The sequence below is a fragment of the Hippopotamus amphibius genome, chromosome 1 (assembly GCF_030028045.1).
Source record: "Hippopotamus amphibius kiboko isolate mHipAmp2 chromosome 1, mHipAmp2.hap2, whole genome shotgun sequence".
In the NCBI taxonomy this organism is placed as follows: Eukaryota; Metazoa; Chordata; class Mammalia; order Artiodactyla; family Hippopotamidae; genus Hippopotamus; species Hippopotamus amphibius.
This window is the reverse complement of record NC_080186.1, coordinates 115,582,640-115,605,325: the sequence shown is the minus strand read 5'-3', so window position 1 is coordinate 115,605,325 and position 22,686 is coordinate 115,582,640. Positions and strand designations below refer to the sequence as shown.

Sequence of the window (22,686 nt, the reverse complement as noted above, 5' to 3'; positions counted from 1 at the left end):
TTTCCTTCATCTGATTCATTTGTTTAGTTTTTTTACATATATATAATGTTGACTTTCAGACTTTGAAGGAGCACTTGCTACCTACCAAACTTACATTAGTCCTTATCTTAATCTTGTAAAAATATTCAAATACAAAAACCCTTGAAGGAACACTTGTGTTTTTGTAGGAGCAAAGTAGTAACACTGAGGATTCCTGCTGAACCCCAACCCCTCCTGTTCTGTCCAGTCCTCCTGCCTCCTACACCCAGGGGCTATTTCCCCACATATGCTCCAGGCTTGAACTCTTTGACTATATCTTCTCCTGCATGCTTTCCAGTCCACGGTCTCACCCTTTTCCCATGCGTAAGATCCTTGGAAAACAATTTCTTATTCTACTGTGCAAGGCAATGCAGATTTTTACTCTCTAGCTCCTCAACAGGGATATTGTTTTATGAAATGTACAGAAGACCTCAGTCGAAAAAAAAGTCATTTTAAAAGTTAGATGTACATATTCTAGAAAATAGCTGTTATCTAAAAATATATACTTACTTTTAATTTTCAATAAGTAGATAGTTTATTTGTGAGAGTTCACTACATCATTATAGGATCTTTTGCAGACATTTTCCTTCGATGATTCTGTTGACCCTCTTGACACCATTGAAAATAGTTTTGGTTTTTTGTCTCAATTTATTTATTTACTTTATTTATTGGCTGTGTTGGGTCCTCGTTGCTGCACACAGATTTTCTCTAGTTGCGGTGAGCAGGGGCTCCTCTTCACTGTGGTGCACAGATTCCTCATTGCAGTGGCTTCTCTTGCTGTGGAGCATGGGCTCTAGGCACACGGGCTTCAGAAGTTGTGGCATATGGGCTCAATAGTAGTGGCTCATGGGCTCTAGAGCGCAGGCTCAATAGTTGTGGCGCAAGGGCTTGGTTGCTCCACGGCATGTGGGATCTTCCAGGAACAGGGCTTGAACCCGTGTCCCCTGCATTGGCAAGTGGAATCTTAACCACTGTGCCACCTAGGAAGTCCCATGTCTGTCTCTTTACATGAGGTTCTTCATTGCTATAGTACATATACGTATGCAAACACACCCAAATTCATGCTCCTGCAGGCGAGCGGGTAAACACACACACACACGCACACACACACACACACTGACTCACATATAAGTTGGAGGATTCTGTGAAATTTGGTTTAAACCAGATTTCTCAGAACACTTGAATTAAGATTTGGGAGGCACGAAGAGAGAGGTTGGAAATTCAACACCTAAAGTTAAGCAAGGCAGGTATCTTCCAGGTAGAGTGAGGTGGGAAAGGATTCTAGGTAGGGATTGTTCTTCCCTGTCACCATTTCTAAGCAGTCGTATTCCTAGGTGTGAGTAGCTGCTGTGAGCCTCATGGAGGGAGGCAGGGAGGAGCTGCCAGTCATCACCTGTCACAGGTCACAGGAGCCATGTGGATGACAGGATGCAGTTCTCTCATTCCCAGGCCCTGTCTCACACCTGAGGGCAGAGCCCAAGGCCAGGATAAAAGGGACTTGGGGCTAGAGCACCTGCATCCACTCCTCTCCTGAGGTGCTGACAGACCCTGTGCTGCGTGTGCACCGGTGAGTGCTGGGAACATGAGCAGGGCTTTCCACAGAGGGATGCTCTGAGCAGGGCAGGAGGGCCTTTGCAGAGTACATGCATGGGTGAGAATGTGTGTGTGTGTGTCTGTTAGTGACAGTTGGGGAGGGGAGGGTGAGCAAAGGATGAGACTCGTCCTTATTAGCAAAAGAACAAGTCTCAGGAAGACTGAGGAAGAGGGGATAGATGGGGAGGCTGGGAACGTGGAGGGGAGGGGTTGTGGAATTGTGACTGGGTGCTCTAGAGACACCCAGTTGGTGTCTCGTTTGGTCAATGATCTGAAGGATTTGCAACATTGACCTTCATAATAACATGTAGCTGTGTTCAAAGAGGGAAGTGTATCTTTGAAAACATAACTGTCCCTCCCAAAACGGCAGAGGTGGGGACAGTGGTGCTCAGACAGTGGAGAGGAAATCAGAGCTGACTGACCTGTTTTAAGCTCTCAGATTTGTGGGTCTGCAGAGGTGAAGAGACACACCCCAAATCTTGGTGCTGAGGTATTCGTTTACAGTGAGTGTCTGAGGAGAACACCAGAGCACTGGACCAGCTCAGGAGCCTGGGTGCAAGTCCCAGCTTGCTTAAATAAATACCTAGTTCCCCCAGGCCATCTCCAACATCCACTGCAAGTGTGAATTTTTTGTCCCTACAGGACAAGAATACCTAGGAAATTCTCCAAGAGGGAATGACCATTTTCCCTAAAATGACTTCTTTCTAAACTGCTTCCTAGATTGTTTCCATGATGCTTATGGTATAATTACAGTAGATCTACTACATACTAGATGTTTGTTTCAAGAATGTTTTCTTCTCTTTTGGTCTCAGATTTTTAACAAGAAAGCAGTTGGTAACACTTCATAAGAACAAATTATAAAAAGGAGAGCATTTGAGCAACTAGTGGAAATAATGAAACTTTCAGTGTTTAATTATCTAGGACTACATGAAACAGTTTGTCAAACTAAAGGGGCTGGAAGGATGCTGAAAGGCCAGGAAGGGGCAGGGAGGCCTGTGTGTGCTGGGTCTGACCTGCTGTTTGATTCTCCCGCAGCTCCTGAAGCCCACCCACCAAGATGTCCTGCCAGCAGAACCAGCAGCAGTGCCAGTGCTCCCCAAGTGCCCCCCCAAGTGCCCTGTCCAGAAATGCCCCCCCAAGTGTCCCAAGTGCCCCCCAGCCCCTCCCTGCTGTGACCCCAGCTGTGGGGACTGCTGCAGCTCTGGGGCTGGGGGCTGCTGCCTGAGCCACCACAGGCGCCGCAGGTCCCACCGCCGCAGACACCACAGCCCTGACTGCTGCAGCCAGCCCTCGGGGGGCTGCTGCTGACCTGGGCCCTGAGGCAAGAAGCGCTGACCTGGGGCAGCAAATGGACACACACGTCCTCCCCCTGCTGCTCCCCCTGCTGGGCCTGCCCCTGTGCTGGGAGGTCTGGGGGAGGCCTCTGAGCTCTGGTGCAGAGGATGCCTGTGCCCTGGGGTCCAGGAGCCTCAAACCTCTCCCCAAACCCACATATTGACCTCCTTTCCCATATGTGTGGCGGCCCTGGGAACCCCAAAGCACAGACCCTGTGTCCCTCTGCAGCTTCTCTTTTTGCCCTAACCCAGCCTGATGTGATACAATAAAACTGGAAATCTGCATTCCTTCTTGTCTGGACTGATTTTTTATTCCTACATCATCTTTCTCACACTCTGTCCTCAAACCATGGTCCCCCTAATGCCTCACTACCTACAAGATTTGTTCAAATTTGCCACTTTTGCTACTAATGTCCTTCATAGCTAAACAAATTTTATTTGTTCAGAATCCAATCCAAGATCCAACTTGGCATTTAGCTGCCACGTTTCTTTTGCCTCCTCTTTGTGACAGCCCTTCAACTTTTCCTTGTCTTTTATGAGCTGATATGTTTTAAGAGCCACTGGTTTTTGTAGAGTGCCCCTCAAGTCAGATTTATCTGATGTTTCTTCTTGACTAGATGTCATTATGCCTTTGTGTAGGGATCCCACAGAAGTGGTGCTGTGTCCTTTTTAGAGCCTGATATCCAGTTTCATAGGGTATGTAATTAATTGTCCTATTCCTGGTGATGTAACGTTGACTGCTTGCTTTAGGTGATGTCTGCTGGGATTCTTCACTGCCTAGTTACTGTTTTTCTTTTTAAATAATACCTTACGAGAGATACTTTGAAGGTATTTAAATATCTATATTTTATCAAATATTTACCCCAAACCTTGTTGGCATCTGTTGAATTCTATAGGAAACAATTATTACTATGGTGTTGCTGATTCATCGTTTATAATTTGTGTTTTATATATTGATCTTATATTCTGCTACTTGCTGAGCCCTTTTATCTAATTAGTGCAATGAAGATTCTTGTGAAAGCATTTCTCCTATACTTTACCTTTATTTTCTTAGGCTAAGTTCCTAGGAAAAATTATGGTGTGGAAAGCTATGTTCATTTTAATTTTGAACTGATTACACACTACTAAGTACTAAATTGTCATCCAGAATAATTATGCCATTTTCTATTGCCACCCCCAAATTTGAATGTTTATTACCCCAGATTCTCCCATTCCAACTTTTATTAGCCATTACAAAAATTGTTATTTTGAAAGAGAGAAATTAACTTGATAAATGACACATCCAAATACAAGAGATTTGCTCATTTTTGGGGCAGTTTTTAAAATATTAGTAATTTTGAACATTGTAATGGCTTCTAGCATAACTGATACCATCTTGAGCCCATCCAGTTCTTCCTGTCATCCCATTGACCCTACCAGGGCCGTACTGTGTGGAAATTCTCTTCTCTGTTGTCAAGGGCTGTGCAATTAATAGATATTGTCTAATGATTATTAGAGTCAAGTGGCCTCTATGCTCTGTCAGTCTCTAAACAATGAGAAAGACCTTTGCTGACACGTACCTGGTACCCATGGGACTAGTTACCCATCATAAATCAGGTAAGGTCTTGATTTAGGAATGTACTCCCTGTCTCTAAGTACATACCCCATACCCTAGGTTAAGTATAAATCTGTCCTAATGGCCCCTCAGTGGTGCCGAGTGCAGCTGCTCATGGCCCGGGATCACTGGGCCCGATCCTACTCGGAATGTAGGTTAACCACAGTGAACTTCGTATTTGTATTTTATGGAGTTGTCTGCTTTGTTTTTCAGTCTCAAGATACCTTCTCAGTTGAGTGGGCACTTTTTGTTCCCTCTGTCCTCGGACAAACATCTCATCAAATTTATTTGCCTCTATGTGCGTGCCCACATGTGAATAAGAATGGCTGCCTCTTTCCTTGGTCTATTAGATTTTTTGTATTTTCTTCCTAATTTTTAAGATATTTTTTATATTAGAGATATTAATTCCTTACTTGACACGTGTGTTGTATTTTTCTCTAGTTGATTACTTGCCTTTTTGCTTTATGTGGGGTATTCTTTGCCACATGAAATTAAATTTCTATATAATTTATCAATTTTTTCTTTACATATTATGGGATTTGTGCCATTCTTAATAATTTGTGCCCTCACCTAATAATTAAGTACCAATCATCTACATTTTCTATTTCCTTTAGAGTATTGTTCATCATTTGTAGTTTAAAAGAAAGTTTTGCAAGAATGGGAAAAAAACCTAAAATTTAATGTGCTAATTTGTAGCTCAGAAGGGAGGAAAGTGGAAGGCACAGAGAAAAATTAAACAGTCTGAATTACTTCACATGAAACCTCAGCAGTGCCTCTTCCAGCTCCCTGAGAAGATGAAAGAATGAAAATGTGAGAGACAGAACCCGTGGATGAAGAGGTAACCTAGAAAGCCTTTGGTCGTCAAAATGTTTATAGAATGAAGTCAAAGCCATTGATAGCTAATATCCAAAGCCAAAGGGTCAGTTCAAGTGATATGGCTGTAATCATGACATCTGACTCATCACATAAGTCCAAGCAGATTGATACGTGGGCTCTGCCCTGCCTCGAAGCAGAAGTGTGGACTGGTGACCCCTTCACCCCATCATTCTAGGAATCAGGAGCTGGGCTCCTGTGTGAGCCAAGCATGGATATCCTGGCCACTTCCCCATAACTAAGCTCATTGGCACAACCTGAGCCAATGTCAGACCCAGGTGAGACAGGGGTAGATCTCTCTAGGGTGACGTGGCCATCACAGCTCACTGTTCGTGTCTTAGAGCGTGATCTCTTATGAAAATGACCTGTCACAGGGAAGAGCTATTTGTAAACTGCAAAGTCAGTGCTAATGCTAACGAGAGGATTTTTAAAAATCCATTAACCACCCATGTGTGTATAAACTTGTACTAGTTGCTGAAGGGGAATCAGAAATATAAGACACAGGTTGTGTTGTCAGAGGGTCTATTAAAATTTCATTTGTAAGATATGTCATATAAAGGATATGGAGTATCTGGGACTTGAACTTGTCTCAGAAAGGAAAATGTCATGAAATAAAGCATAGGAGTAGAGTAGGGAGAGACTATTTACAGTACAGCCAACATGCCAGTAATTCTTGGGAAACAAAGCAGAAATTGGAGTGGTTGTACAAAATCATATTGCAGAGAGCCTTGCACATCAGGAAAAAATGCTGACCTTGATCCCAAACACACTCTGGAGCCCTGGATGAAGCATCCTTTAAGGACAGGGTAATGATTCCTAGAGTGTGAGATGGTGGAGAGAGAACATGCTTGTATCCCAGTGTGGTTTGGAGTCGAGGAGAAATCACAACAGATGGAAGGCAGTAAAACATCAGGGAAGATGGTGCACCTTGAGATATCTGATGCTGAGAGTAATAGACACGGTGGATTCTGCATCTATATCTACATCTGTGTCTGTATCTATACCTCCATCTCTATCTCTGTCTATGTCTGTATGTATTTATACACACAATCTTTTAAATATAATCAATCTAAAAACCCCACATTTGTGTGCACATGTATACAGTTCACCAGATAATGGTTATCCTTGCCCGTTATGACCTAGCTATAGATATTACTGAGTCAATCAATATCTTATTCTATTCCGTAAAATTATTTTGGACATTTGTGGAAAGAGGGCTTTCTTCCCATAATTGTTCCTAGCTCTGATTTTCCTTCATCTGATTCATTTGTTTAGTTTTTTTACATATATATAATGTTGACTTTCAGACTTTGAAGGAGCACTTGCTACCTACCAAACTTACATTAGTCCTTATCTTAATCTTGTAAAAATATTCAAATACAAAAACCCTTGAAGGAACACTTGTGTTCTTGTAGGAGCAAAGTAGTAACACTGAGGATTCCTGCTGAACCCCAACCCCTCCTGTTCTGTCCAGTCCTCCTGCCTCCTACATCCAGGGGCTATTTCCCCCACATATGCTCCAGGCTTGAACTCTTTGACTATATCTTCTCCTGCATGCTTTCCAGTCCACGGTCTCACCCTTTTCCCATGTGTAAGATCCTTGGAAAACAATTTCTTATTCTACTGTGCAAGGCAATGCAGATTTTTACTCTCTAGCTCCTCAACAGGGATATTGTTTTATGAAATGTACAGAAGACCTCAGTCGAAAAAAAAGTCATTTTAAAAGTTAGATGTACATATTCTAGAAAATAGCTGTTATCTAAAAATATATACTTACTTTTAATTTTCAATAAATAAATAGTTTATTTGTGAGAGTCCACTACATCATTATAGGATCTTTTGCAGACATTTTCCTTCGATGATTCTGTTGACCCTCATGACACCATTGAAAATAGTTTTGGTTTTTTGTCTCAATTTATTTATTTACTTTATTTATTGGCTGTGTTGGGTCCTCGTTGCTGCACTCGTGCTTTCTCTAGGTGTGGAGCAGGGGCTACTCTTTGTTGCAGTGCATGGACTTATTGCAGTGGCTTCTTTTGTTGCAGAGCACGGGCTCTAGGCATGCAGGCTTCAGTAGTTGTGGCTCGCAGGCTCTAGAGTGCAGGCTCTGTAGTTGTGGCACATGGGCTTAGTTGCTCCACAGCATGTGGGATCTTCCCGGACCAGAGATTGAACCCGTGTCCCTTGCATTGGCAGGTGGATTCTCAACAACTGCGCCACCAGGGAAGTCCCTAAAAGTAGTCTTTATCAACTATATTAAAGTTGAGGAAACTGAGAATGAGAAAAGTTAGGTGATTTTCACAAGATCTCACAGCTAAGCGTCAGGACCAGGAGTCTGTCCCAGGTGTGTCTCACTCCTAATCCAGGCTTTTAACTGTGACAGTGCAGACACGCACGTGCACACACACACACAGAATGGGCCAGGGGGCTGGGACACAAGCAGAGACACTTGGAGGCTCCGTGAGTCTTAGTTCAAAGCAGACCATCAGGGAACTAGGACAGTAGGGGTTGGGAGGCCAAACGCCAAGAAAAAGGTGTGAGGGACAGGCAGCTGCAAGGAGAAGGAGTTGGCACTGATGGTGGGGATGTCCTAAGCCCCCTGGAGGGAGGCAGGGAGGAGCTGCCAGTCATCACCAGTCACAGGACCTATGTGGGTGGCAGGAGGCAGGTTATGCCATATTGGGGCCCAGTCTCACATGCTGAGGGCAGGGCCCAAGGCCCGGATAAAAGGCCCCCCTTGATTCTCTTCCACTATGAGATCCAAGAAATCCCATCCCGATAAATAATTAATACCGTATCATTAACAAAGGCTTGTTCAGGGCTGCATACTGTTTATGGGAGGAAGTCCAAAATCCTCTGAAATATGAACCTGCGTTCTATCTCTGGTTTAAACATTTGCCACCCACCTTCAGAAGTATTCTGATCCTGATTATTTCTGGATTTTGTTTGTGCCTCTTTCTGCACTGCATGCCATGGCTGTTTCCCCGGCAGGACAGAGAAGCTCAAAGCCCCCCTGCCCTTTTTTTCCTTCATGTGACATATCATTCAAGTGAGATTTTAATAAATTCCCTGACAACCCAAATTAGCTCTTATATCTCTGTACCTCCATTAGCTCATAGAGAGCTATGCACAGAGTGAGTAGTTAATGATTTTAACGTCCTCTTCCTAGTACTCGTGGTGAGTTTACAGTTTACAAACAGCTCTTCCTTATGCCTTAGGTCATCCTCGTAGGAGACTGCAGTCTGAGACGGGCACAGAGGTGTGTTGGCCGCATCATCCTGAGAGATAACCCTGTTTCACCTGGGTGTGCTATTTGTTCTCCTGCTCAGATTGTTTCAAAGGGCTTAGTAATGGGCAAGTGCTCAGGACATGGATTCCTGCTCCCAGTTTCTGGGATGTTGGGGTGGAGATGCCTTCTGGTCCATGCGTCTGCCTCTGTGCAGGGCAACACCCAAACTGTCAACTGATCTGACTTGAACGTAGGTGATGAGTCAGCAGCCCAGTAGTAGCATGAAGACAGGATTTGAATGCTTGGCTATGACATCCCATGGCTTTACCAGCAGTTCAATATAAGCATTTTGGCCAACAAAACATGGACTTTCTGAGATTTCCTGTTTATCAAGATTGCTGCCTCCCGGTTTTATTGAGCTGAGTACCACACACAGGTTACCAATCATAGGTGAGACCTCTGAACACCTCTGCCCTCAGCATCTCGGTGGACAAGGAAATTTGCCAAGGAAAGCACAACACAGTCAAGCACTGGATGGAACAACAGTTAATTGACATAGAGAAGAGACAGAGCAAGGTCAGCCTGAATAGTGGGCATCGATCCTGTGACCAGCAGGACTCTGCCAGTGGCCAATAGAGGGCAAGGGGCCTACACGCACCCCTTTCTCGCAGCAGTGAGGAACCCTGTCCTAGCCCTTGGAGGACAGATGTACCATGGTGTTGGCAGGTGTCATGTGAGGAACACGCGTTAAACAACATTGAGCCTCAAACGAGGAAAGATGTCCACATACAGTGATGAGCTCAGCAGAGGCTGTGTGGGCTCTTTATATCTTGGTGGGGAAGTGTTCCAGCAGCAGGGTGCCTCTCAGCTGCTGAGTGGGGGTCAAACCGTCCTGCACACGAGACCGCCTTTCCCAATGCTTTTACCTTGTCAACTTTCACCGTCTCATGGGATGGAAAAAAGCATGGCTGAAATTTAACCAGAAATAATATAAACTGAATAGTTGTTTTCTCTCTGTGCTCCAGAACTAGAACCAAGCAAACTGGTGATCTTCACTTTGTTTTCTCCATTTCTACAAACCCTTTAACTGATTATCAAGAATGAAGCCAATACTCTCAAAGTCTAGAAGAAAATTCAGTTACCATTTTAAATAGCGTCTTTTACAGTTGCATTTTCTGAGTGTTTCTAGTATTATCTTTTAAAATATGTATCTCATATGCCGCAAATGTGCTGAATTCTCCCACTACTTCTGAATTGTTGCCATGAACATTCTAATGCATGTACTCTTTCATTTTTATATTTTAATCTCATTTGGTTAAATGTTGAAACAATTTTTATGTAAAATGCCATATTCATTTTAAACTTTAATTCATCTATCCCCATAAATATTCACTGAATGAATGAATAAATCCCCTGAATTATTACACTAGTTTGTATTCCCAGTAACAAGACATCTTGAGGGACCATTTGCACACAGCCCACCAACAATAATTTTAGGAACTTTTTAAATTTCTGACTTTATATTATGAATCTAAGAGCTCCCTCCTAAGAAACAAGTTCTATTCCTTCTTTATTAGTGTGGTGGAATTGCTTTTCTAATCTAATTTCAGTGGAAACTAGAAATATTTCTTTATTTCTTTCCTCCTTTTTTTGTATTGATCATGACTTTTCCAAATATTTTATAGGAATGTTTAACTGCTTATTCTTAATTAATATGAGAACTATGTTTACTAGGAATATTAGTCATATAACTATTATACGTAATCTATTTTCCCAAGTTAATTATTTTTATTAAACTTAATTTTTTTTAGAGCTGTGTTAGGTTCATAGCACAATTGAAGGGAAGGTACTGAGATTTCCCAGGCACCCCCTGTCCCAACACGTGCAGAGCTTCCCTCATTGTCAACAGCCCCCATCAGAGGGGTACATTTGTTACACTTGATGAAACGCCCACTTCTACATCTTTATCATACAAAGTCCATAGTTCACATACTGCTTATTCTCAGTGTTGTATATTCTGCAGGTTTGGACAAATGTGTAATGACATATATCCATCATTATGGTATCATACAGAGTATTTTCACTACCCTAAAAACGCTCTGTTTATCCATCTCTCTTCCACCCCACCCCACCCGCAACAACCCCTGGCAACCACTGATCTTTTCATTGTCACCACTGTTTTGCCTTTTCCTTGATGTCATATAGTTGGAATCATACAGTATGTAGCCTTTTCAGATTGGCTTCTTTCATGTTTTTAAGCTTCTGCTGTGTCTTTTCACGATCATTTCTTCATAGTGTCGAATTGTCTGGATCTACCATAGTCTATTTATTTATTCACCCCCTGAAGGATATCTTGGTTGTCTCCAAGACTTGACAATTATGAAAACAGCTGCTCTGAATATCTGCTTGTAGGTTTTTGTGCGGACATAAGTTTTCAACATATTTGGGTAAATACCAAGAAGTGTGATTGCTAGGTCACATAGTAGGAGTACATTTAGTTTTGTAAGAAACCAACAAACTATCTTCCAAAGTGGTTGTGCCATTTTGCATTCCTACCAGCAATGAATGAGTTCCTGTAGTTCCACATATTCACCAGCATTTGGTGTTGTCAGAGTTCCAGATTTTAGCCATTATGATAGGTGTGTAGGGATATCTCATTGTTTTAATGTGCATTTCCCTGATAGCAATGACATGAAGCATCTTTTCATATGTTTATTTGCCATCTGATCTTCATTGGTGAGGTGTCTGTTAAGGTTTTTTGTCCATTTTTTAATTGGGTTGTTTGTTTTCTTATGGTTGAGTTTTAAGAGTTCTTTGAATATTTTGGATAATACTTTTTTATAATAGGTGTATTTTGAAAATATTTTCTCCCAGTCTGTGACTTATTTTACCAGTCTTAACCTTGTCTTTTGCAGAGCAGAAGTTTTGAATTTAATGAAGTCTAGCTTACCAATAATTTCTTTCATGTATCATGCCTTTTGTGTTGCATCTAAAAAGTCATTGCCATACTCAAGGTCATCTAGGTTTTTCTCTGTTATCTTCTAGGAACTTTATAATTTTCATTTTACATTTAGATCTGTGATCCATTTTCAGTTTATTTTTGTGAAGAATATAAGGTCTGTGTCTAGATTCATTTTTTTTTTTTTTTGCATGTGGATGTCCAATTTTTCTAGGACCATTAGTTGAAAAGGCTATCTTTTTTCAATTGTATTACTTTTTCTGCAAGTATCAGTTGACTATATGTATAGGCATCTATTTCTGGGCTCTCTATTCTGGCCTGTTGATTTATTATCTATTCTGTTGCCAATATCAAGCTGTGTTATTATGTAACTTTATAGTAAGTCTTGAAGTCAAGTCGTGTCAGTGTTATGACTTGATTCTTCTTCAATACTGTGTCGGCTGTTCTGGGTCTTTACCTCTCCATATAAACTTTAGAATCAGCTTGTTGATATCAATGAAATAATTTCTGGGATTTTGATTGGGATTGCATTGGATTTACAGAACAAATTGGGAAGAATTAACATCTTGATGATATCGAGTCTCCCTATCCATAAATATTGAATATCCCTCCATTTATTGAGTTCTTTTATTTCATTTATCAGAGTCTTATAGTTTTCCTAATATAGATCTTATACATATTTTGTTAGATTTATACCTAAGTATTTAATCTTGGGGGGTGCTATTATAAATGGTATTGCATTTTCAAATTTCAGATTCCATTTGTTCATTTCTGGTAGATAGGGAAGTGATTGTCTCTTGCTTACTAACTTTGTACCCTCAACTTGCTATAATTCTTTATTACTAGCAGGAGGGTTTTGTGGATTCTTTTAGATTTTCTACAGAGAAAATTATGTCCTCTGTGAATAACGACAGTTTATTTCTTCCTTCCTGATCTGTATATATTTGATTTACTTTCCTTGTTGTACTACATTAGCCATAACACCCAGTACCACCATGTGGAAAAGGAGTGGTGGAAGGGAATATCCTTGCCTTGTACCTGATCCCAGAAGGGAAGCTTTGAGCTTCTCACCAATTTTGTATTCTTCCAAAATTTTCATGGCGTTTTCTAGCATTTAGAGTTTAATTTTTCCACATTTAACCACACAGATTACCTGTGTCTATATTTTCCTTTATATATGATGAATTTTGTGTTATTCTTAAAACTTTCTCCAAATAATGATTAACTACCAACTACATTTTTAAGGTGTTGGATGCAGTTGTAGGTATATGACTACACATATTTGACAAAACTCATTGAATTGTATGTTAATATTAGTAAATTCTATTGTATGTAAATTATATAGCAGTAAAGGTTATTTTCAAATTAAAAAGTAAGGATTCATTCTACATATGTAAATACTTGTGTATGTATGTATGTTGTATATTTAAACTGAAGGAGGAGCCAGGTAGAGATTGTTAGGAGAAGGGTGGGGAAAGGGGAGCACAGGAATGAAGAATGATGGTGGGAAGAAAGAGGAAGAGGATGCTGCCTGTCTCCTGGCCATGTCTGAAAGACAGCCTTAGATATCTGAGCCCCAAGTTGAAGAAGCAAGGTTCACAATTACTGCTGCTTCAGGGCCTCAGCTAATAGGGACAACAAAGAATTAGGGGACAATGCAAACCTACAAAACTACAAACTTTTCCTTCCTGACCCTTGACCCTGTCCTCTGTCCGCTGAGGCCTCTGCAGCCATTAGCAGAGGAGGCAGGAGAAGAGAACAGTGGTGACAAAAACAGGAAATGAAATCAGTCTATACCAACTCAGTGAGCAGACCTTGTATTTATTATTTCAATTCAGGCAGCAGAATGCAATAAGTTGCAGAGGGACATGGGGTCTGTTCTTTGGGATTCCAAAGGCAACCACATATCTGGGGAAAAAAGTCAGTAACTAGGTTCTAGAGAGAGGCTTCTGGACACTAGGGTAGAGGAATCCACTAGGCCAGAGCTCTAGTTTTTGCCAGGACCTGTCAGTCCTTCATGGAGATCAGAGAGAAGAAGAGGTCAGGGCCCAGGTCAGCAGCAGCCCCCAGAGGACTGGCCGCTGCCCCCTCCGCAGCAGCCGGAGCCCCCCGAGGGCTGGCTGCAGCAGTCAGGGCTGTGGTGTCTGCGGCGGTGGGACCTGCGGCGCCTGTGGTGGCTCAGGCAGCAGCCCCCAGCCCCAGCGCTGCAGCAGTCCCCAGAGCTGGGGGCGCAGCAGGGAGGGGCTGGGGGGCACTTGGGCGGGCACTTGGGGGGGCATTTTGGGACAGGGCACTTGGCGGGGCACTGGCACTGCTGCTGGTTCTGCTGGCAGGACATCTTGGTGGGTGGGCTTCAGGAGCTGAGGGAGAGTCAAAGAGCAGGTCAGACCCAGCACACACAGGCCTCCCTGCCCCTTCCTGGCCTCTTGACATCACTTATAATCATAGAAACATAATCTCCGGTCGTTTTACTGCTTTTAGTAGTTTTCCTATATTCTTGCATTATCTCTTTGGACCTTCAGCACAGCCTTCTAAGTCAGACAAGAACTGTCATCCATTTATACAAAGTGGTAAACTAAGACCAAACAATATTACAAACTTGTCCAAGAGTCTGAAGTCTTGTAAGTAGAGCTGGAACTGATTCTAACTATGCCCTCCAAATCTGAAATTGTCTGATTTATAGGCCATTTAAGGGCTAATTATTTCTTAAAGGAAAAAAAAACAGTAATCATTCCCTTTGTCATAATTTGATTTGATTCTGTAAGGTCAGCATTGCAAAAAATCTTAGAGATTATGGGCCTAAGTAAGCTCACTTTATTAAAGAAGAGACCGGTAAACCTCTTAATTGCTGCAGCCCTGGGACTTGAACCTCTGCCCCCTGATCTCAGGCCAGAGCTCAGGTCCCATCTCCTCAAGCTGATGGGTTGGCATGGTAATCCTAAGGCTTGCTGTGTCCTAATCAACATGGAAGTTTGTAAACACACTCCCAAACCCATGGATAAGCAAGTTTAATAAGCCCAGAGGAGCTTGAAGTCTCTGTCTCCTACTGCTCCTCCTTGCAGGCAGGGACAGGGCCGTGTTTTCACAGGTGAGTTCCCGCCTGACACTTGTCAAGAGTGGAGCACGGTGTTGGTGTCAGTGCCTCAATGCCCTTGTCCTGAGAGGCCCTCTCCACTGCCAGTCAGCTTATTTCCTCTAGAACCCAGAGGCCCAGCCATGTGGCTCTTCTCCCTATGTTCCCAGTTGGTACCAGACCCCTACTTGCATCCCTCCCTCAGTCTTCCTGTGCCTCCTCCTCTGACACAATGGCCTTCCTCTGTGAAGGTCCTGCTCTCTTGCTCTGATCTGAGCATCCTCTGTGGAAGGTCCCCCTCCAGTGCTCAGAGGACTCTTACCTGTACACACGCAGCACAGGGTCGTCAGCACCTAAGGAGAGGAGTGGATGGAGGTGTTCTGGCCCCGAGGCCCTTTTATCCTGTCCTTGGGCTCTGCCCTCAGGTGTGTGACAGGACCTGGCCATGAGAGGACCATCTACTGTCAATCACATGGCTCTTGTGAGTGATGTGATGACTGGCAGCTCCTCCCTGCCTCACTCTACATGGCTCAGGGCAGCTTGGAACAGAGCTGCTTAGAAATAAGCAGTGTAGAGGCTGGGGGCAATTTGCTTTGATCTTCTGCTTCGTTCTTCTTGGGGAGTATCAGCCTAGGAGGTGTCTTAGCTCCTGCTTTTGGTTTTGGGGGCTCAATCCCTTTCTTTTCTTCTTCTCCCTGATATAAGCTCACTGGCTCTTAGCAGCCTGTTTCAGACTATAATTTAGGGCTGTCTTCACGTTTCTCCACTTATAGCACACTGCCAGGCTACCAGAGGTGCGCAAAATTTGATTTCCCCCCACCCCAAATATTCCCCACTGCCTGTTTCACATAGCCTGCAAACAAGAATGGTTTTACACGTTAAATGTTTGTGAAGAGGAATCAAAAAAAGACTATCTCATGAAACATGAAAATTATAATAAACTCAAATGTTAAGTGTTTCATAAAGTTTTACCTGGAACACAGCCATACTCGTTTCTTTATTCTCCATGGCTATTTTTACATTGCAGTGGCAGGGTTGAGTAGATGAGACGGAGACCCTATGGCTCCCAAAGCCTAAAATATTTACTCTTTTGCCTTTGTCACAGTTTGCTGACCCTTTTGTATCTCATTGCTTTTAAGAGCCTGGGGTCAGACAGACCTAGAAAACAATCCTGGTTCTGCCATCTGGTAGCTGTGTGTCCTTGTGAAAGTTACTTTACTTGAGCCGTTTTTAGTTTTGTTTGTTTGTTCCACAGTTATAAAGTAGAGATAGCGATAAAAATGTCTCCCAGGGATAATGTGCTGGTCAACAAGACAGTGTCAAGAAAGGGCCTGGCAGAAGATCTGTAACATGCTGCATCCTCAAGTAATAGGACGCCTATATATTCATAAGTAAAGGAAAACTATATCACTTTAAGCTGTAACTTCCTCCAAAGAAGGGTAAATCTGGATTTTTTTTTTCCATTGTTTTCATTTTTTTTCAAATTATTTACTGTTTTCTTCTGCTAACTATTTTGATGTTTTTGACTATGAAATACAGCCAGGAAAGGAGTTGGTGGTGAGGAGGAGGAGGGCTCTGCATTGCACCACATAATTAGAACACCAGTCAGGGGTCATGTGGAGGGAAAGAGAGAAGTCTGTAGTGGGACACCTAGATACCAGGGCCAGGGAAACTGGAGATGAGGTGGTGGAGCGACCTCTAGGGGCTCTTTATTTTTATTTTGTTTTATAAATTTATTTTTACTTATTTTATTTATTGGCTGTGTTGAGTCCTCGTTGCTGCTCGCTGGCTTTCTCTAGTTCCAGAGAGCAGGGGCTGCTCTTCGTTGCGGTGCGTGGGCTTCTCATTGCGGTGGCTTTTCTTGTTATGGAGCACGGGCTCTAGGCGCACAGGCTCAGTAGTTGTGGCGCACGGGATTAGTTGCTCTGAGGCATGGGGGATCTTCCTGGATCAGGGATCGAAGCTATCTCCACTGCGCCACCAGAGAAGCCCCTCTGGAGGCTCTTTAAACCCCTTGCAGCTCCCTGACCCTAGGTTTTTATTATTGATTTCTCTGCTTGAAAAATTTATCTACCCCAACACTTTGGGTAGATGAAATCTGAGGATAAGAATTCACATCCGGCTCAAGTTGGTGTATGACACCAGGGTGAGATTTTCCAAAAGGAAACATTAATTAATTAGAAGAAGGCACACTGAAGCCAGAAGCAGCATGTGAAGAAACACCCTCTTCTTCTTGACAGTGGCAGAAAAATTAAGGGAGAATCTAAAATTTCCCAGAGGCTGGAACAATATAATGAATTAATAAGTTGCAAGGAAACCAGTTAACTTGTAGTTACAAGACATAAACATGTGTTTGTGCATTTGTATTTGGGTGCATAAATAATATACACAGAGACTAAATGTGTGTGCTTATATAAACATACACACATATATTTTATAATGATTGTATGTGTGTATAGGTATTTTACTGGCTGTTTTTTGCCTCCTACCTTCCTGGTTTTTCCATCTTCTTCATTAGAACTCTCCAAGAAATAATTACCTATAACCATACAGTAAGGTGACCAAGACCATTCACTCTAGTTTACCAGGGACAGATTTGGATTATGCCTTATGTCCCAACGTACATTATCATAAACCTTCTTTTCAATCTCCAGTGTGTTCCAGTTTGGATAGTGACTATATAATCACACTACCACCCAATGAAGTCTTCTTAAGGACCTCCACTGATTCAAAATAAAACCTAAACTCCTTGGCCTTGATTCAAATATCTATGCAGTATGACCCTTTTCTGTTTTTGCAGTTTTTTCTTTGCTCCCTTAAGAGAAGAAATCTTCCTCTTAAGCTGAATTGGCTCATTAGCTCTACTTTGAACAGGCTACTGCATGCCTTATCTTTGTTTTGCTTTATGTGACATATCTCTGATGAGATCAAATACTTATTGAGAGCAGGGTCTGGATAAAATGTGTTTGCATCCCCCTCAGCTCCTAGAGCAGAGATATCAGATAATCATTTCACCAGTATTTCATGGCACCCAAGGGTTCGCAAATAACTTTTCCATGTGATTTAAGGCAATCAGATAAGAGTTTGACGTTAAGACGTGTACAGTGATAAGTGCTGGGCGTATCGTCCTACAGAAATCTGTCTCTATATTACTCAAGTAAAACTCTTGTTCTCAAGGTGTTCCCAAGGGCGTAGCTACGGAAGAACATTGATTCCCTGGCTCACACAGGCAGTATTACTCAGAAGCCCAGCTCATGGATTCTTAGGATGATGGGGCTGATATGCCACTGGGTCAAGCCTCTGCCTCTAGGTGTGGCAGCACCCAGCCATCCATGAATCTGGCTTTGGGGATGGTGATTAATCAGCAGCACGGCTGCCATATCACGAGGACTTGTTTCTAAGCCTTGGCTATTAGACTTCAACTGATGTGCTAGCATTCCCATAGAAAAAATGTTGTTACGAGAGATTGGTTTTCTGAGGTTACTTACTCATGAAAGATGTCCGTCTCCCATGTTCCTTGATGATCTCAGGGGATGGAATGAAACACTGCTGAGATCCATGGGAAGTCATCAAAACTGTGTGAATTTCACTCATTCCCTGCATCCTACAGCCCCTTTCAGAGACAGCGCCTCGTGCATCCTCAATTTTTAGTTTGTTCTCTTCCCCTTCAAAACCTTTATTTTATGTTATAAATTATTTTTAAAAGCACATGTTGAAAGTATTAGGAGAAAATATTTTTTTCTGATTCACTGAGAAAGAAAATTATTTTGAGTGAAAAGGGGAAAGGAAATATAAAAGAAAAAATTGATGAATGAGTATATGGAAAGTTAAAAATCGATATAGCAAATAGCACCGTAAATAAGACAGAAGTAAAAGCGATCAGTGGGAAAAATTACAACACATTTACTAGGAATGTAGAAAAATAACTCTCACAAGTCAATAGGAAATATGTGCACACACCAACAAAAGGATGGGCAAAAGACACGAACAGGTAACACACATACCAGAAAATAAGTACAAATGGCCAAAGAGTAATTGAAAATATGTTCAATGTTACTAATCATCAAAGAATGACAAATTAAAAGGAAATATCTTTTTTACAGTAGTGTCAATCCAGTTTATTCGCTCATATCAGATTGGCAAAGACTGAGTGCCTGACAAGTGCTTAGTGTTGGAGGTGAGGCGAGGAGTTGGGCCCTCATGCGTCATTGTTCTGAAAATAAATTGGTATGATTGTCATGCATGAAAATGTGATGATTCATTCATTCAATACATATTTTATGATGCGTGAATGAGTTAAAATGTAGAATGATCATACTTTTTTTTTACAGTGTTTAAACATCTAGGAATTTAGCCTTAGAAAGTAAGGGATTTTCTGATGAGGGCCATTCTGACCAGTGTGAGGTGATACTTCATGGTAGTTTTGATCTGCATTTTTTCTGATAATTAGTGACACTGAGCATCTTTTCATGTGCTTCTTGGCCATCTGTATGTCTTCTTTGAAGAAATGTCTTCTGCCCATTTTTTTATTGGGTTGTTTATTTTTTTTGATGTTGAGCTGCATGAGCTATTGGGAGGTCCAAGAGGGAGGGGATGTGTGTATGCACAAGGCTGATGGACTTCGCTGTGCAGCAGAAACTAACACAACATTGTAAAACAATTATGCTCCAATAAAAAAAAAAGTGAAAAGTAAGGGAATGATAAGAGGAGAATATAGGCATAAGAATATTCCCTGTAGCTAATTACAAACAATAAGAATACAGTAAGTTGTCAGAATACAAGATCAACATAGTATTCTTATACTTCTTTGAAAATAACAGAAGATAAAAAAAATTAAGATGCTATTCAAGAAACAGCAAAATGCATAAGTTTTATAATAATCCATGTTTCTTAAACAAGGCATTTATGTATAAAATGTTAAAAGTTTATTGAAAGATACTAAAGAAAATCTAAATAAATAGAGAGCTACAGCATATGTTCATGGTATAATGGAAAGAAAAAATAAATATTGTTAAGATGAAAATCCTCCTGCTTAGTATTATATGTATTTAATACAGTGCCAGTCAAAACCCCAACATCACATTTTGCTTTGTTTTGCTTTGTCTTGGTTTTGTGGAACATGCCAATCTTACACCAAACATTATATGGAAGAACAAATGCTGGGGAATATCATGATGGATTGTGTGGCTGCAGTAATAAAAGACAATGGATAATCTCATGGGGATCCATGACCAGAACAGTGGAACAGGATTGTATGCCTAGTTTCAGATGCCTACAACTGCTTGAACTTGCTATATGACCAAAAGGGTAGTGTAGATCAGCAGGAAATTCTGAGTACTTCCTGATGACCAAATGGTTGTCTATATGATGAAAATAAAATTCATACAAATACACAAAAATAAGGGTTTCTATAAAATATAAAGACATTATAGGGAAACATTCAATAAATAGTGATAACAAGATTTCTTAGGGCAATGTAATAGAAAAACTCTAGTTTTTTCTTCTGTGAAGGAAAAAAAAAAAACCCCAACAGTTCTTTCCTCCTGTGTTTCTCTTCTGCTCACTACTCACACAGAGCACTTCTGATGCTACTGGCCATCAAATATGTGTGTGTGTGTGTGTTTCCCACAGCAATTAACCATTACCAGCTGGGTGTCCTATAATTTAATTCAGTTCTGATAATCTCTACCTGGAGATAGTGTCAGATCCCACAGGTCAAGGGCTCAGTCCCACAAGACTTCTTCCACCCCACGTTAGATGTCAGCTGCAAATAGTAGGTCCTCAGGTTACCTACAACTTCTGTCTGATTTGGCTACAAATTGGAGGTCCCCACAACCCTCTCTTAGGCTCAAATAATTTACTAGAACAGTTCACGGAACTCAGGAAAACACATACGTAATGTTTCCCAGTTTATTAAAGCATATGACAAAGGACACAGATGAGCACCAGATGAAGAGACACCCAGGACAAGGTCTAGAAAGGCCCTGAGTGCAGGAGCTCCCATCCCTACAGAGCTGGGGTGTATCACCCTCCAGTAAGAGTATGTTCGCCAACCTGGAAACTCTCTGAACCCCGTAATATTGAGATTTTATGAAGGCTTCCTCAAACAAGCTTCCTCATACAAGCATTATTAACTCTATTTCCAGGCCCTTCCCCTCTCTGGAAAAGTTGGTGGAGGGACTGAAAATTCCAAGCTTCTAATTATGGCTTGGTCTTTCTAGTGACCAGCCCTCAACCAGGAGCCCACCCAGAGTCACCTCAGGACAAAAGATGCTCCTAGTTCTCTTACCACTTAGGAAGTTACAAGGGTTTAAGGAGCTCTGTGCCAGGAACAGTGGACCCAAACCAATATGTATACTTTCTATTATCTCACAGGCATAAAACCCAGAAACTATAAAGCAAAATTTTCACAAACCAGGCTATATTAAAACCAGGCTATACATTTTATTCATTAAAAGGAAACATTTAAAAATGTACAAGACGAACACTGGGGGAAGATATTTGCAACAGTTTCTGAGGATTGCATGATGGAACATGTATATGAAATGAATAAGCCATCTTTTCTCCACTGACCTATGTGCCTCAATTAACGCATTTTAAATTCTTTTACACAAAAGAGTCTCTTTCTGGGCTTTTTATTTTATTTGCCTCTCTAACTATATTTGTCCCAGCCTAAGATCTTTTCTTTGCACTAGAGGCTTTTTTGTGCAAAAATCATAAAGTCTTTAAAATAATCACTTGCTTCAGCCTGGAACCTGTGGAGATGGGGAATAGTCCTGAATCTGGGGGGAGCTAGGGAAGGGAAGGGGAATTCTCAAGGTCGGTGGGGCTATCCAGTCAGGATGCTGTGTTTGTCTTTGCAGGGAAAAGCCAGGACATGCACCAACAGACACCACCCCGGAAGTCCATTCAGACTCTTATTCGGAGTTCAGCAAACAGCGAGAGGAGTGGGGTGACATAGGCTAACTGTGGCAAGCATCTTAAAACACGCCTTTCCAGGCCTCAGTTTCTGATTCTGTAAAATGGGGCTGAAATGCACCTGCCTCATAGAATTTTAAAGGACTAAGTATTATAATCGGGGTCCTCTCGCCCTCTGAGACAGCGCACACCCTGTCTATGGACTGTGTATCTCCCTGAATTGATCTGCTTTCACTCAAAAAAAAAAGCATGATAAGGTGAGCAATGTGTAAACACAGTTCCTGACAATTGGAACGGCTCCATCATTGACAGTTCTTATATCACCCTGCCATCAGAACTCAGAGCAGCAGCAGAATAAGAGGTGTTTTTCAGGGAGTGAGCCTATGGGAGTCGCTGGCAAAGCTAAGGAGCCGATCCTTCTCACTCTAGTCCAGGCTGGTGAAGGATGGTGAAGCTCTCTTCCCACTGGTTTGACAGTCTCAGGTGGGGAAGAGGATGGTCAGGGAAGGCATCCTGGATTCTTACATGTTGCCTGGACTGTGTGGAGATCCTGCCTTCAAACTGGATGGAAATTGTGGAGAATGTCCTATGTGTGGGCAGGAGGGCCCCCACGCATGGGAGGCAGAGAAGAAATTAAGTCCAACCTCCACTGCTGGCCACTCACTTCTGGACTAACCAGAGAGCCAAGGGTAAAGAGAAGGGAAGGTCCAAGAGACCCTGCAGAGAGTTTGTCTCTCTTGTCCCTGCTTGTTTGTAAGGCGTTCTGGCCTTGAAATATCCATCAGGCCCCACCTCAGTGTCCCTGGTCCTTGGAACTTGGAAAGAGTGGGAAAGATGAAGAGATAATGTGGTCCCTCCCAGAGGGGATATTGTGGGGTTTCCTGTCTTCTCTGGAGGATCCCCTCCTCAGATGAAACACAGTTCCCCTGCCCTACAGAGCCCACCGGATGAGGACACAGGCACGGCTGTCATCCCCAGAAAGCCCCCAGTATGGTGTGATATTCATATTCCCTGAACTTGGGAAGTCTTCACTTGAAACCTACAATACTGCCTCTGACCTCTGAGTGTCCTTGATCCTAATATGGAGAGACCTGG

General features: G+C 42.2%; 1 protein-coding gene and 1 pseudogene across 1 annotated transcript; one reads left to right on the top strand and one right to left on the bottom strand.

Annotated features, from left to right (window-relative positions):
* The first annotated feature begins 2,649 nt into the window (after nt 1-2,649).
* On the top strand, nt 2,650-3,233 carry LOC130846058 (late cornified envelope protein 2D-like; annotated as a pseudogene).
* Nucleotides 3,234-13,408: 10,175 nt separating this feature from the next.
* LOC130829781 (late cornified envelope protein 1F-like) lies at nt 13,409-15,116 on the bottom strand. The gene is made up of 2 exons (XM_057696331.1): nt 14,996-15,116; nt 13,409-13,960 (listed from the first exon to the last, which is right to left on the bottom strand). Exon 2 carries the CDS (start codon nt 13,936-13,938, stop codon nt 13,654-13,656), a length of 285 nt encoding a protein of 94 aa, XP_057552314.1. The 5' UTR covers nt 13,939-13,960; nt 14,996-15,116; the 3' UTR covers nt 13,409-13,653.
* Between the last annotated feature and the right edge of the window lie 7,570 nt (nt 15,117-22,686).

Bases quoted from the DNA above. Each gene is read 5' to 3' on its own strand.
- LOC130829781 (XM_057696331.1), bottom strand. From the start codon at position 13,938: ATGTCCTGCCAGCAGAACCAGCAGCAGTGCCAGTGCCCCGCCAAGTGC.